Raw genomic sequence first — 15,930 nt, forward strand, 5'->3', positions numbered from 1 at the left:
TTCAGACTCAAACCAGCACAGTGGGGCATTTTGCTCTGCGGGCCACTAGCTGTGCCATCTCTGGCCCGCTGGGGAGCCTCAGTTTTCTTATCCCAAACAAAGGGATCGGCATAATACCTACATTGGAGCTGCTGTGAGTATATAGGAAGATAGCATGAGTGAGGCCTTGGCTCGGGCCTTGCTCTGATCCCGGTAACAAACGCCACCTCCCACGGGATTCCGCTGACAGTACAGCTGAGCCGCAGCCCTCTGCCTCTACTCAGCGCCCACGGTCAGCCCCGGGTGCAGGTATAATTAGCTCCCTCTCGGTGGTGAGCAGCCACGGCTGCTCACAGCCTCTGACACGACTGTCACCTCCCACTCAGTTACCCCACTGTTGAGTGTGCATTACATGCCCGCTGGGCATGGGGCTGAGTGCCACCGGAGGACAGCTCAGCCCTCAAAATCTCCGAGTTGTCACAAGGAACCCAAGCCTTTTCCTTCACTCCCGGGCTGTGCCAAAAGAAAAGTTTGAGGGAGAAAAGGCCGCCTCTTGGATCCGCTGCAAAATCCCGCTCCTTCGGACCCCACAGCACGCGGAGTGGGTGGCGAGGCTGGGTGGGAAGGAAGCTTGTTTCCTTCAGAGGCCTCCGCCAGTGGGGCGGGGACATGCCGGCGCTTCACCCCCTCCGGCAGTTGGGCCCGCCTTTCTTTGAGTGACAGGCAAGCAACCCAATTGAAGAAAGAGGATTCAGCGTGACGGCGAAGCGGAGCAATAGGAACCCGGGTCGGCCTGCGGGGGCGGGGTCCCGGGAAGGCGGGGCGGGCGGAGGCTGGAGGAGCCGCGGAGGCGAGACCCGGGCGCGGGAGCTGGGCCTAGGTCGGCGCCCTGGTGAGTGAGGGGGGCGCCGGGCGCCGGGGCGTGGCGGGCCGCGGAGAGGGCCCTGGCCGGAGGGATGCGGGGAGGAGAGGCCGGGCCGGGGAGGGGGCCGGAGGCTGCGGCCTGCATTTGCCCCAGGGGTTGAGGGGCTGGAGGGCGGGCCCCGGCTGCACCGCGCCGGTTCGTCAGGGGGTCGCGGCCCTGCTGGGCGCCGGTTCCCCACCAGGAGTGGCGTAGGGTGGGGAAGAGGGCGGGCCGGGCCTGGAGGAGCGAAGGGAGAAGGGTGGGGGGATGGAGCCTGCGGGCAAGACGAGCAGATGGGGGAGGGACGGGGTGGGAGCGCGCTCGCTGGGAGCCCGGGGAGTGTGTGCGGCTGGGTGGCCCTCGGCCGCGGCCGGGGAGTCTCTCTTGACATCGCCGCCGCGACGCACACGCTGCCCATCACCCCGCCCGGTGGAGCCGGCCGCTCTGTGGCCCCCAGTCCGTCTACTTCTCATCTCCGCCGCTCCCCTTCCGTTCAGGCGTCTGTCGCCTCCTACCTGGGCGGTTGCACTGTCCTACCTGATGGGCCCCCACGCTCTCCCGCCGCTCTGCTGTGGGCCTCGCACCGTGGCCAGTGGGGTTTTCAAAATGCACATCAGATCCGGACACTCCGCTGCTTAAAACTGGCCAGCCGCCCAGCTCTTGCAGGGTCAGCCCGAGATCCTCGCCCAAGCCCTGGAGATCTGGAACCTCCAGCCTGTCCCTCCTGTTCAGTTCTCTTCACACTGTCCTTTCTCTGTTCCTTACACATCCCAAGCCCTAGCTTTCCTTGGGGTCTTTACACTTAGCCTTCTTCTGTGTCGCCCCCCCTCTTCCCCGCCCATTTTAGTCCAGTAAACTCATCTTCAGGCTTCAGATATGCACTCAGGTGTCACCCTGACTCCTTCTCCAGGTGAATTCCCCACTTTTGTCACCCTGGGTACTTCTTCATCACACTTGAACAACTGCAGTTTTACCTTTATTTGTGAAAGTATTAGAATGTCTGTCCGTCCCACCAGATAAGAAGGCCTAGAAGATAGTGTCTGGTTTTGCTCCTTGTGCATCTCGAGCCTCTTGCACAGGACCAGGCACCGTAAACATTTATTAAAGAAGGGGGTGGAGGTCTTGGCTTTGACAGGAGGAAGGGGGTGTGAATCGTGGTCCCTGATAGCCTGCCAGTGGGGGAAGGAAACCAACCTGGGAATACTTTCTGTGTGCCAAGCTCTATGCAGAACAATGCTTTGTGTCCAATAGAAATAGAATGCCCTATGGGTAGTTTAAATCTTTTAGTAGCCGCATTAAAAATTTAAAAGGAAGCAGGTAAAATCAATTTTTGGAACACATTTTACTTAACCTATTATATTCCAAAATAATATTATTTTGACATGCGATCGATATAAAGACCCTATTAATGGGATAGTTCCCATTTTTGTGGGTGCCCTAAGTCCTTGAAGTCTGGCATGTGTTTTCTACCTATAGCGGGTCTGATTTAGTTTGTGGTAACCACATGCCCCGTGCTCAGTGGCTACACAGGACACAGGTCTGGGGCTGCCCTCTTGGGCTGTGCAGTTCTAGAAGCTTTGTATACTTGTGGCATTTAATCCCCTTTAGAGTCTTTTGGGGTAGTTCTTATTGCCTGCATTTCACTAATAAAAATAAGGAAGCTCTTAAAAGTTACATTGCCTGCTGGTGATCACGCTAGCGTTTGTGAGTGGAGGAGGGAACATTAGGACTAGGACCCCGTGTGTTCTTCTGGAGTCTGGTCTCTCTATACCCTATGCTGCCTCTAGGAGGTGCCAAGGAGGTCTGGGAGTGCAGGAAGTGGGGACTAAACTTGAGAATGGTGGCACCTGTGGCTATATTGCACATTCTGTCTGGTTTCGTGTGGAGTAATATGTCTGGACACATCAGTACCACCTGTCTAGGTGGCTCAGGAACAAGCATATTTAATGCTTCTGGAGGAAAACCCTGCAAGGCAAGTCCTTCTTTGACCCAGTTGCTATACCTCTCAGCACAGTCTACACGGTGGTCCTGGGAGATGGGGAGATGGGGAGAGAAATACGCAGGGCCTGCGGTGTCCTGGTGGTGCTGGGAGCAGCACGTTCGAGTTAACACTGGCTGCTCAGTTCCACGATTGCTCACCTAGTGAGCGTCCCCTTACTGCGAGGCCAGCGCTGTTCTACTTAGGGTGACTGGGGAGTGTAAGTCACAGCCCTCATTTTCAGGATGCTTACCATGGAAGGACAAGACCAGATCGTAGGGTGATTAGGTGACGCCCAAGACAACCACATGGTGTGACGAAGACCCAGAATCAATGGTCAGTAGAGCCTGCAAAGTTGTTGTTGAGACCAAGCTGTGAAATGTGTTTGAAAGCATTGAATTTGAGCTTCCTTAGGTGGGATGGACGCTTTGCAGTTTGCCTCAGTGCCTGCATAGATGCTCCTTGGCTTATTTACTTATCTGCCTGGCTGCTTAAGGCATTTAACTTTGTCACCCCACTAGGCATGGTGGTTTAATGTGAGTCACCAGGAAAGACTGGTTGAGCGCCTGTTATGTGGCAGGCTTTGTAGTGGCCATGGCTCTGAAACTGATTAAAAAGTATCCAAGGTGCTGTTTCTGGAAGAAAATAATAATAATAATTGATATTATTATTATTATTATTATAGAAGAACACCACCACCAGCGGTGCTTTGCCTCCTTGATTGCCTTCACATATGTTCTCATTTTGTCATCAATTTCCTGCAGCCTGAGGGTAGGGTTTTTGTATGCTAGGAAATGTGGTTATGGTGTTTTTGCAGCTTCTTCAAGTTCACACAGCTGGAATTCTGCTTACTCTGTGTCAGAAATCACGCTTATATGATTAACATAGATTATCTCACTTAATATTCATAACCCCTTGAGAAGAGGAGGGTTGGTCGAATCCCCATTTTACAGATACAGAAATTGTTAGAGCTGAGCTCCAAATCCAGGTCTGGCCCACTCCAGAACTCAAGCTCCTAACCATTAAGTGACACTGGCTTACCAGAAGGTCAAGGTGGGAAGAGACCTCAAAAACATCTACTAACTCCCTCATTAGATCAGGACAAGAGGGCCAGAGTGGCTTGTGGTCATGGTGAATCTGGGCAGTCATCCCTTGTGCTGTAGAGAGGGAACTAACCCAGACATGGGGGACCAAGACCTTCTTTTGTCCCTAACTGGTGGTGTGGCCTTGCCAGCTTCTCTGGACCTCAGTTCTCTTATTTATAAAGTGAGAGGGCTTGGCCTGATTTTACAGTGAGAACAATGCTGTGTTGTTATGGTTGGTATTGAAAGAGTTGGGCCCACAGCCCGGGACTTCAGCCATGACCCAGGACTCTTCTGGGCTCACCACACCCCCTCCCTACACAAGCTCTGCCACCCTGTTGCAACCACCATGGGCTGTTGAAGGGGAACAGTTCCTTAAAGTTCATCAGTATTTTCCGTCTCATTGTCTGTTTCACTTCCAAAAACCGAAGCAAGTAGTCTGTAAACCCTGAACCCTTCTAAATCTGCCAGCTATTATAGTTAGGGATTTGTAAAGTTCTAGGCAATGGACAGTTCTCTGCAGTGTTTTTATTCTTGTTGAAAGGCAGTAGGTCTCAGGACATCCTGGAGAGTATTTTTATTTATTTTCATTTAATTTAATTTATTTATTTATTTATTTATTTTTAGAGAGGGAGTTGGAGAAGGAATCTTAAGCAGAGTCTACACCCAGTGCAGAGCCCAGTGCAGGGCTCGATCTCATGACCCTGAGATCATGGCTGGAGCTGACATCAGGAGCCACGCAGGCACCCCATGAAGGGTATTTTTAGTGTGGAATTCTGCAGGTTCTGCAGTGTGCCAGGCAGTGTGCTGCAGACATTGGGGAAGCGGGGGGAAGGGACACAGGCTGGATGTGTCCCTGCTCTCAGATGGCTAATAGTCCTCTTGGCTGTGGCTTTCAGCCCTGACCACCATTAGGATCACTTGGGTGGTGAGAGGGTTCAGAGTGCGGGGTGGGCATCGATGGTGCACAACCAGAGGTGAGGACCGCTGGTCTAGAGTCTGCTTCTCACACTTGAACATGCATGTGACCACCCCCGCACATGCATGTGACCACCTCCCCCGCCACCGGGGGTCTTGTTTGAAGGTGGATTCCCACTGAGCAGGTGATCCTCCATGACTGCAGGTTCCCAGGCACTGCGCATGCTACTGATTGCAGCTCACACTTGAGTAGCAAAGAGGCCGCACAGAGAATTTGAAGTCAGGGGGCTGTGAAGGTTTGTGTAAGAAGACTGGGAACACAGAGGAGGGGCAGTTAATTCTGCCTGAGGGAAGAAGACAAGGAAAGCCACACCAATGAGGGAATGTGTGAGCTGGGCCTTGAAGGATGAGTAGGAGTTTGCCGGTTGGCTAAGGTGGAAGGTCAGCAGCGTGTGTGAAAGTGCATACTCAGGGGTACCTGGGTGGCTCAGTGGGTTAAAGCCTCTGCCTTTGGCTCAGGTCATGATCCCAGGGTCCTGGGTTCTGGCCCTGCATCGGGCTCTCTGTTCAGCAGGGAACCCGCTTCCTCCTCTCTCTCTGCCTGCCTCTCTGCCTACTTGTGATCTTTGTCTGTCAAATAAATAAATAAAATCTTAAAAAAAAGAAGAAAGAAGAAAGAAAGAAAGAAAGTGCAGACTCAGAAGAGCGTGATGCTTGAGGGAGCAAGATGGTTTGGGGCGACGTGCTAGCATCTACGCGGGAAAGTCTGGACAGCACTTCCACCCTGAAGAGCTACTGAGTGGAACTGGGGTCAGCACTCTGCTAGCGAGTTTGAGCTCTGTTCTGTATGCTTGGGAACTCCGCAGAGGGCTTCTGTGCAGGGTAAGGGGAGACCCAGGTGATCCTTAGGGCAAGTGTTCAGGGAAGAAGCCCGAACAGTTAACCACTTCCCATTCCCGTCCCCTTCCTCACTGTGCTGTGGGTCCAACTTAGTGGCTTTGGGGTGAGGCGGGTGTTCGGCAAATTTCTACAAAAAGAAATGTCAGCCGCTGTTGTCACGATGGTCCCTCTCAGCCTTTCGAGCAGTGCGTGGAAAAGTTGAATCTCTGCCAACCCAGTTCCCCTCCTCTGGACCTGAGAGCTCATCCCCATTTAGCGGCCGAACTCAGGGAAGTGGCGTCACTCCTCAGATGAGAAGATTTCAGAGGGAGAAGCCTCTAGTGAGATTGCGGTTTCAATTAGAAAGAGGGTGTGACCTCTAGTTCCCTTCCTGGTGTGGTGGACTCTGTTGCAGGAAACATAAACCAGACTCACCCACACCATCCCCCCCCCCCCCCCCACTGAATCAAAAGCAAAAGATGAGAACAAAAAAGCACACGTCAATCCTTATCCTTCAAAGAGTGGGGAGGAGGGCGGGGAGGACGGAGAGCTGGAAGCGGGAATCTTCATTCTGAATTCCTTGCTAGTGGGAAGGCATCCTCTTTCACTTGCTTTCTGCACATGGGCTGTGTCACCCGCTGGCAGAGTCCAGCCCTCTGGAGCAGTCACTGCATGGGTGACGGTAGATAAAGCTCCACAGGGCCTTTTGTAACCGTGTTGATTTTACAAGCGCACCTGCCAGAGGCCACTTAGGGACTGCTCCCCTGGAGATGCCGATGGTACTATTTCTCTCTGTTTCCCGAGCTTTGCCTTTGAAGACGTGCGCTTTCATTCTCCTGCCTTGCAGAATTACCTTCCTCAGATCGAGTGCGTGCCTCTCTCCTGTTTGTGGCGTGTTGAGTTTTGCCAGCCGGCTTGATGTCTGCAGCGCTTGCCTTTAAGGGGGTGGGAGGTGAGGGGCGGCAAGCGGATTCATCTGGAAGAGGGCTATGACTTCTTTGCCCCTCTGGGCCTGGATGGAAACCACAGCTCCCTTATCCCGGCTGTTCGCTGTTGAACTCAAGCACCGCTGAGGGCCGAGCAGAAGGCTATTTATAACCCTGAGAGTTTTGCAATGTTACTGAATTGCCTCGACCTAATTTCCACTTCCTTTCTAAAATGAAAATGAAGAGTTAGCAAGCAAGTACTGAAGGAGTTCCCCACAAGGAGACCCTCCGTCCGGGGATGGGCTCGGGAGAACACGACCGCTCCTGCTCGCCTGCCTCCTGACGCCTCCACAGAGAAGCAGTGGGATACTCGCCCCTTTCTTTGCAGTAGAGTCAGGGGCGCTAAACCTGGTCTTGCAGTGAGACACGTCCAGTGAGACGTCAAAGACGACAGCCAGACTCTCAACAGTGGAAATACTGTGTCGTTAGAAAGTGGCGGGACGTGGAGGGAACACCAAACAACCAGAACAGTTCACGCCAGTCCCTTTCCACTCCGAGGCGGCGCTGGTTCACAGGAGTGGAGGAAGTCAGAGGTGAAGGATTTGCGCAGACACTGGTGCTTGCTGAGCCAGAACGGTGTGCCAAGTGCTGTGCTAGGTGAGTGGGTGACAGGGTGTACCTTCCTGGGGGGAGGAGCTAGTGAGGAAGAGAGATGCACAGATACTTAACTATCATAACAGTATGTACAATAGTAATAATACCTGTCACGGAGGAGGACAGGAGCCCTCACAGAGGTCAGAGCAGAGTGCTGTGAGAACACAGTGGTCCCATCCTGTTTCATTTCGCTAGGGAAAGGGGACCCCTCAGAAGGGTAGAGGGGCAGTGACATCTGAACTGGACTTTGATGTTTAAATAGGAGCTCTTTTGACAGTCCAGGGAAGGAAGAGAACATGCGGATGGACAGGAGAAATGGAAGAATGTGGCCTGCCTCACGGAAACAGCAAGCAGTCTGGGAAGACCTGGCTAGACGGAGAACCCAGTAGCACATGAGGAAGCGGGGCTGTCCTCTAGACAGTGGGGAGCCACTCCCTGTTGGACCAGTGAGCTCTCGCCATGCAGGTTTCTTCCCTTCAGGGTGCTTTAGCTTCAGGTATGGCAAACCAGAGTCCTCCAGACACCTGCTGCGGGCCACGGACGGCTTCACCTGCTGCTCACATGGCTTTCAAACAGCACCAGACTACCCGGAATCCAGTTATTATTATTAGCTGCGTGACACTGAGCATCGTCCTTAATCTCTCCGTGCTTCGCCTTGTCTCATCTGTTGAATGGGCGCAAAAATATATCACGCGCGGTTGCTGTGTGGATTAAATAAATCAATATGTGTAAAGTCCTTTGAAAAGGACCCAAGTATTACGTAGAGGGAGAAGAACTAACTGTGAAGTCACATGACTCAGCCTTGAGATCCGTTCTGATGTGCTTGCTTTCTTTATTTTGGAGGGAGGGGAGACATGGGAAGGAGCCCTATGGCAGACAAGCTCAACCCATCTGAACTTCAGTTGTCTCATCTGTACAGTGGGGTTATTTTTCAGGGTTCCTTGAGCATTGGCTGTAATAATGCCATAGAAGTGAGCGATCAGGGCGCCTGGGTGGCTCAGTGGGTTAAAGCGTCTGCCTTCAGCTCAGGTCATGATCCCAGGGTCCTGGGATCGGCCCTGCATCAGGCTCTCTGCTCAACAGGGAGCCTGCTTCCTCCTCTCTCTCTGCCTGCCTCTCTGCCTACTTGTGATCTCTGTCTGTCAAATAAACAAATAAATAAATGAAGTGAGCAATCAGGGCCACCCGGGTGCCCTGTGGGTAAAGCGACTGACTCTTGATTTCAGCTCAGGTCATGATCTCAGGGGTGTGAGCCCCCCAGTGGGCTCTGCACTCAGTGGGAAGTCTGCTTGTCTCTCTCTCTCTGTTCTGCCCCCTGTGCTACCCCACCCGGTAAAATAAATAAATGAAATCTTTAAAAAAAAAAAGAGTGATCAACTGTAAAAAGGCTGTCTACCCATTACTATTATATACAACATGATTACTATGAAGTCCCTTATATAACTAGTTTTTTTTTTTTTTTAAGATTTTATTTATTTATTTGACAGAGATCACCAGTAGGCAGAGAAGCAGGCAGAGAGAGAGGAGGAAGCAGGTTCTCTGCCGAGCAGAGAGCCCGATGCGGGACTCGATCTCAGGACCGAGGGATCGTGACTTGAGCTGAAGGCAGAGGCTTTAACCCACCGAGCCACCCAGGCGCCCTAACTGAACTGTTTTTAAAGACACCAGACTGAGCCCGTGTCAAGGAAGGTCCTGCTCACTGTCATTACCCTTTGCCTGTTACGCTGCTGCTTGCACAGGCCCCCAGATCAGAGTTCCTTCAAAGCCTGGGGTCAAACTTAGTCTTAAGCCTTTTCGTTGCAGTGAACAGAAAAGCAGGCTAGTTCCATTTAAAGAAGGGCTATTTGGGCAGGATCCAGGGGAATTTCAGGCACCTCAAGTGTAGGAGTTGGAGCCATGGGATCTGGGAAGTCATCAGGCTTTTTCATCTGTTTTTAGGACTTTGTGGTTTCTGGTTTCTGGCCTCCACTTATCTACACATCTCTGGATTCTTCTGCAGAACAGCTTCCTCTAAAAAGACTCTTGGTTTTTGCTTCTTGGTATCTTTGGCTTGCTGGTGGCTTTATCTTGCCACAGTACCTGCTCGGAGGCTGATGATGATCTTTCTACCCCAGGGCCCCTTGGCATCCAGCTTCCTTAGCTTGTGTCTGTAAATTTAAAAGAAAGAATTGGATTTATCCGGCTAAGGTTCAGTGTTCACGTAGGTCCCACCAGCTGGGGCAGGGGTAGGGAGAGTGTCATTCAGTTTAAATGGACAGCCTGCCCTGTGTGAAAAAGGGCAGAATCACTGAGAATGGGGGCTCGGAGTCTCTCTCGAATAGTCTTGGCAGTTGCAAATCTCCACGCTTTAAGATGGATATGAGTTTTTGAAACAGCCACGAATCACTCAGGGCGAGGTTTAATAAAGAAAGAGACAGTCAACCTAGGAAATGCCAGGTTGGGTCCAAATAATGTGGAATGGCCAAGTCATGAGCTTTAGCTTCGTTGTCTCCAAAGACAGTATGCAGAAAGGAGCTCTAACAAATAAGGCTTAGCAGCACCATCAGGAAATAAGGGTGTGGCTGCCTTGGGTGTGGACTTTGAAGTGGGCGATCTTCATTTGGATTTGTAAATTCTACTTTGTAACCATGGGCTTTTAGACTTAGGGAGCACTCTACGTGTGCTTTAGTTCAACACTCACATCCCACAGTCGAGGCTTGGGTGCAAGGGCCACGTCCACATCACCCAGATACCTAGGGATGGAACTGTGACGGGGTCCTGACTCCATGACGTCCAAACCCAGTTGCTTCTTCAGCAGGACAGTCATCCCAGCGCCTTCTCTCGCCTCCTTGTTTCAAAGAGAAGAACTAAATGACAAATGGTCTAAGAGGCCATCCTGTGTGCTTCTGTGTATACAAAGTGCAAAAAACGGGCCACACTCATGTATGGCGAGAGAATCAGAAAGGAGTTGCCTTTTGGAGGCTGGAAGGTAGGGGATTGCCTGGAAGGAGGTAGGAGGGAATTTTCTAGGGTGATGAGAATGTTCGAAGTCCTGTTTTGGGTGGTGGTTACAGAGAGACGTGCGTATTTCTATTCTATATATACACACGTACATGAGCTCTGTGCGTTTCGTATGTAAATTATATCTCCGTTTTAAAAAATGATCTCACAACTGTACAGTCATACCTCCTAATTATGGCACATTTACCGGTAAGGATAAAGATGCCTGCCCTAGGCATCCAGAGTCACGGTCCCACCCCTGCTTTGCCATGTGGCCTTTCAGCCAGGAGGTGTCCTAATGGGAACGGTTCATTGTGTGTCTAAGCATACGAACATCACACACGGGAAATTCTGCTTGGAGCCACAGACGTGGCAGAAGCTTTGAGGACCACCAGGCCTGCCCCCCACAGGCTCTTTAGGCTTGATTTAGTTCCAACGAACAGAAATTCAGACTAGCTCAGCAGGGAAGGGAAGAGCGCCGGCCAAAGTCAGCCCCAAGTTCTGTCCCCTTTCCTACCTATTAGCTGGTGGAACTGGGGCCCTTTAACCATCCTCTGAGCTCCAGCTGTGTCGTCTCAGAACTAACAGTCTGATTCCGCCTACTTCCTGGGGCTGCCGGGAGGGCTCAGCGGAGTCAGTGAAAGCGCTTGGAAAACCATCTGTGCATTGTCACGTGCTGGAAATGCCAGTACTGTTGACACTTGCCTTCTGGGGCAGCCCAGCCTGACCAGGAAACGGTCACAGAAGCTTCCCTCTCCTGGAGACTCCCAGGTGTGGAGGGGAAGGGCCTTCCCCCCTTTCACCAGACAGACCTGTGCTCACAGGGCTGTGAGAATAGACATCTGTGTCTGGGCCTAAAAGCTGCAGCACACACCAGCACCAGCTTAGCAGCGGCTCTGCCCTGAGTTCAGGAGAGCCAGGCAGTCTCCATTATCGAAGCCTGATGTGCGGGTGAACGGCTGAGCCTGGCGGATGCCGAGAAAGTTCTTTTTTTCATTAAGAGAGAGGCCTCTTCTGAACCTGTCGGCAAGGAATGTAAAATATACATGGAAATAATCCATCAGTCGAGTGACTTGCCTTCATCAGACCTTGGAGAGAGGATGCTTTGGCTGCTACTTGGAATACCACTAAGCTAGTGGGGTTGCCTAGGAGACTGGTCACATGGGCCCATCTTCCAGACCCGTTCAAAATGATTTATTTTCCTTTATTTTGGAGACAAATGGGGGAGGGGGTCAGAGGTACTTTCGGAGCCTCGTCCTCCTATAGAGGGGCCTTTGTGTGGGGCTGTCCTCACCTCCCTGCACTTGAGCGCCGGCAGCCCTTGCCCTTGGCAGTAGGGACTAAAATAGCATTTCCTGTCCCAGTTTTCTTCCCCATTTTCTGAACTCTGCGTCATCCCACACAGAGGAGGCTCCACATTGTGTCCTTTGAGGGGGAAGGAGTGGCAGCGGTTACTAGGCAGGAGGCGAGAGCAAGCGGCCGGGCCCTGCCGACACTGGGATCTTCCTCGGATGAGAGTGGAACAGAAGTGGGCAGGCTCCGTCAGCCGGCCACTCAACTAAGAGAAGGCTCTGCCTATTCTTATCTGTCTCAGAGCATATGCTTCTCCCTCCCAACGTCCCAAGATGGGAATTTGCAGTAAATTCATTCTTCTACCACACAGTCCTCCTGACCTTTAGACCAAAGTGTCACGTTGGCAGACCTTGCTCCTGCCCGATCTGCAGTTGATGGATGGCTTGTCCCATTTCTACTCGCTGACTTAATCTAAAAGAGACAAAAAGCCCAAGGAGAGAGGGTCTGGTGTGATGTCGAAAAATTCCAACCAAGCAGTTCCATATGTTACTTTGGACACCGTCTTCTGATTCTCAGAAATATCTAACGAGTGAAAAATGAAGGCAGACGCTCTGACTCTTTCCTTCTCTCTGACTCTGTCTCTAGGCGGCTGTGTCAGTGTGTGCTTCTTGGAGAAGTAGGGCCGATTGGGAACAATGCCGCCCCCATCAGACATCGTCAAAGTAGCCATTGAGTGGCCAGGTGCTAACGCTCAGCTCCTTGAAATCGACCAGGTGAGCTCCTGGAAGGAGGACAGAAGCAGAAATGCTGGGGGGAGGGGGGTCGTCAGGGAAGCGCACGGCAGGGTTGTCTTCAGGAATGTGGGCTTTTGGCATCAGGAGTAAGAGCCAGCAACAGGAAGGTCAAGGTCTGTCCCACCCCATGGAGGGTCGGTCCTGTGGCTTGGGAGAGAGGTTTCCTCTCCAGCAGAAGCCGTCGGGGAGGCAGTCCCCACTCAGGCCCCGGGCTGGTCCTGCTAGGCAGGCCCTCATCAGAACCTTGGTGGAATAGCATGGATTGCTGGTGAAGGATCTCCATCTCTCTCTCTTTCAGAAACGGCCCCTGGCATCCATCATCAAGGAAGTTTGTGATGGGTGAGTAGAAAGTGCTCTCGTTCTGGACAAGGGTAGGCTAACAACTGTAGGAACACCGCCCCACCGGGAGGAACCTCCAGTTAGCCGGGTCCCGGGGGTGGAACTTTTGCGGATCGTTGTCTTACAAAGGAGGTGTAGCGGAGGAGGATGTCCCTACGACCTCGTAGAAATCCTTCTTTTTCCTGTGAGCCCAGGAAGGTGCTGGTGGGCTGTGAGGCTCGCGCTGAGTCATGCGAACCGCCTTGGACGGCGCCGGTTGGTACCCAAGCCTGAGCCACTTGTTTTTGGTCAGCATCTCAGCCTGTAGCTTTGGGTCTCCCCCTCCTCCAGGCAGGCCGCCCAAAGCCTGAGGCGACTCTGCTGGCAATGATTAATGCATCTGCTGCTTTTAGCTGGGCCTGCGGAAGGCCCGGGCGACTGTACTGTGGTTTCTCACACAGGTGGTCGCTGCCAAACCCAGAGTATTACACCCTCCGATATGCAGACGGCCCCCAGCTCTACATCACCGAGCAGGTGCGTGCGGGAGCGCAGTTGGCACGGGAGCCTTGCTGACAGCGGGGCAGCTTCTATGTCCCAGGGAGGGGCTGCCTCCCAGGCAAATTGGGGCACGCCAGCCCTGCCTCCTCGGGTGGCTGGAAAACTGAGGCTTCTCCTCTTGAGGGCCCAGGTCACATGGAAGGGTTCTGAGAAGTTCTCGGGCAAGACACATGCAAAAGGAGGCCTGACCAAAGAGGTTCAGTTACAACTACTGTAAAATTGAGTCAGACGGCTTGCTCAGGTCTAATATTGTATCTTAGTTACTCTTTTTCCTCTTTGTTACCCAGACACGCAGTGACATTAAGAATGGGACCATCTTACAGCTGGCCATCTCCCCGGTACGTATCTGGTTCTCCTCAGGAGTACATTTATTTAACACACATAGGAGCACCCACCATGGGCCAGACTCCCTTCTAGAAACCAAGACTACAGAGCTTTAAAAGTCAGTCTTTGAGGGGCACCTGCCTGGCTCGGTCGGTGGAGCATCCAACTCTTGATCTCAGGGTTGTGAGATTGAGCCCTACATTGGGTGTAGAGATGACTTAAAATAAGTCAATCTGTGCTCTCACAACTTTGTTAGGAGTAAACAAAGGCCCCTCTCAAGCATTCTGACAGAAGGTTGCTTAGGGAGTTATGGGGACTCAGACAAGGGGCTGCCTGGTTCGGCCTGAGGATTCCCAGAAAACCTTCCCAGAGGAAGGCACGCTTAGCGCATATGTTGAAGGATAAGCAAGAATTGGCCAGAGAAATAAGAAAACGAAGGGTATCCCAAGCAGAGTGACGCGTTTTGTTGGGGGAGGCGGAGCCTATAGCAGCCAGTGGGAAGCCGACCTCGAAGGGCCCCGGACGGCTCACTCAAGGGTTTGGACTTGATTCAGAAGGAAATGTGGGGACATTGAAAGATTTTAAGCAGGAAGGTACATTATGTTTAGATTTATATTTTAGGAAGATCACTGTAGTGACAGTGTGGAACACGGGCTAAAAAAGGAAGGTTGGTGGTGGGAGGAATCTTTAAGAAGCTAATGAGGAATGTTAGCAGCCCATGAAGCGAAGGCAAGTGACAGTGGAGATGAGGGGACAGGCATGAGAGCTATTTAGAGGTAAACCCAGGGATGGGGTGATATCCTGGACGTGGAAGGAGAGGGAGGACTCTGAGGCAACTCCCTGATTCCTGCCGGAGCTCCTGAAGGGTAACTAAGAAAGCGACTAGAAAGGCAGAGAGAAAACCAGGAGACCCGAGAGGGAGTGGGCAGGGACTGTCAAGTTAGAGGAAGGCGCAGCCTGCAGCAAGCAGAGATCGAGTCGACGGAGAGCAGAAACATTGTTCACTGACCCAGGAAGTCCATGGTCCCGGGTGACCTCTGTGAAGACAGTTCTGGTGGGGTGATGAGTGACAGCCGGGCTACAGTGGTGGCAAAGTGAGGTCCCTGACTTCACCGCACTATCAGGAAGCTTGGTTATAAAAGGAAGTAGACAGCAGAAGGCAGGAACTCGGGGATGTGGAGCCAAAAAGATAATGCTTTTTAAACAGAGGTAAAACATTCCTGGGTTGCAAAAATCAAAAAGTTTGACAAAGATAAAGTGGCAGGTCTCCCTCCCTCTCCCATGCCTCATCTACTCAGTTCCCCACCTCCTCTGACCCTTCAGAGCTGCTAACTTCTGTTGCAGTTTCTTTTGTGTCTTTGAAAAGAAGTTAAGGTGAAAGAGAGGAAGGTTGATGGTGCAGGAAAGGGGGTGATTAATGGAACAGGACCTCACTGGGTCAGGACAGGGGGAACCCAAAGCCCAGGTGGAGGGATTTTTGACCGCTCGGTCCCTAAGGAGGATGACCAATATGGGGGGGGGGGTCACTTACGTGTAGAAGGGCTGCCAGAAAATTAAGGCTGTGATGGCACCTGTTTTCTTGGCGAGGCAAGAGACCAGTCCCTTTGAGCAGCAGGGGGTGTGCAGTAGTAACAGCTAATAGTTCCAGAACGCCGAGTGATCGCTTCACATGCAGCATATCCTCTTATCTTGACAGATACCCAAAGAGATGGGTACTCGTGATAGCCCCGTATTGCAGATGAGCAAACTGAGACTCAGGTTACGTGACTAGCCTCTTGTCACACGATAAAAACATGGCTGAACTGTCTCTCGAACCGGGGGCTGTCTGACTCCTGGCCTGTATGCTCACCAGTGAGTCCTCCTGCTTTCCCCCTTCTCCGGAATCTTTCTCACCCAAAGGACTTCATTACCCACCCACCCAACCCCTGCTGACTCCCAATCCCACCCCACCACCCCACCCCCCGCCCCACCGGCCAATCAGCTCTGCTAGCTTAATATCTGCTAGCTTAATATAACCGTTTGGGAGCTGCTCTCGTGGACGTGCTGAAGCATTTTCCAGACCTCCTGCACTGAGCAGTTGACTTTCCCAGGAGTACATCTCTCCAGAGCAGAAGGCGGCAGCCCAGAAATGCTGTCTCAGGAGGAAAATTAACATTTGGAGGTGGAAGTTTCCAAGTGTGATGCAGACCAGTGCTCTTCAAATGGTTCTATCTGGTGACCTTTTCTCGCAGTGTGCGTATTCTCCACCGCGGGAGTCTGGAGGATTTCTGTGTCATCCAGAGCCGCAGCCGCTGTAGGCCCATCTCTGTGATAATAAAAGAGGAGAGGCAGAGGGGAGAAAGAG

General features: G+C 52.2%; 1 protein-coding gene across 3 annotated transcripts in view; it reads left to right on the forward strand.

Annotated features, from left to right (window-relative positions):
- Positions 1-780: 780 nt before the first annotated feature.
- ELMO2 (engulfment and cell motility 2) overlaps positions 781-15,930 on the forward strand; it is a 38,736-nt gene continuing 23,586 nt past the window's right edge. The window contains exons 1-5 of one of the 3 annotated variants that reach the window (XM_004746287.3): positions 781-871; positions 12,238-12,365; positions 12,685-12,725; positions 13,166-13,238; positions 13,550-13,600. In XM_004746287.3, the coding sequence (XP_004746344.1) occupies positions 12,288-12,365; positions 12,685-12,725; positions 13,166-13,238; positions 13,550-13,600 (243 nt within the window). In that variant the 5' untranslated portion in view covers positions 781-871; positions 12,238-12,287. Of the gene's footprint in view, positions 872-6,710; positions 7,324-12,237; positions 12,366-12,684; positions 12,726-13,165; positions 13,239-13,549; positions 13,601-15,930 lie in introns of those variants that run through there. The other 2 variants (XM_045082138.1, XM_045082134.1) reach the window with 2 other exon arrangements.

This window comes from Mustela putorius, unplaced genomic scaffold (assembly GCF_011764305.1).
Source record: "Mustela putorius furo isolate JIRA1106 unplaced genomic scaffold, ASM1176430v1.1 tig00000592_pilon_pilon_pilon, whole genome shotgun sequence".
Lineage (NCBI taxonomy): Eukaryota > Metazoa > Chordata > Mammalia > Carnivora > Mustelidae > Mustela > Mustela putorius.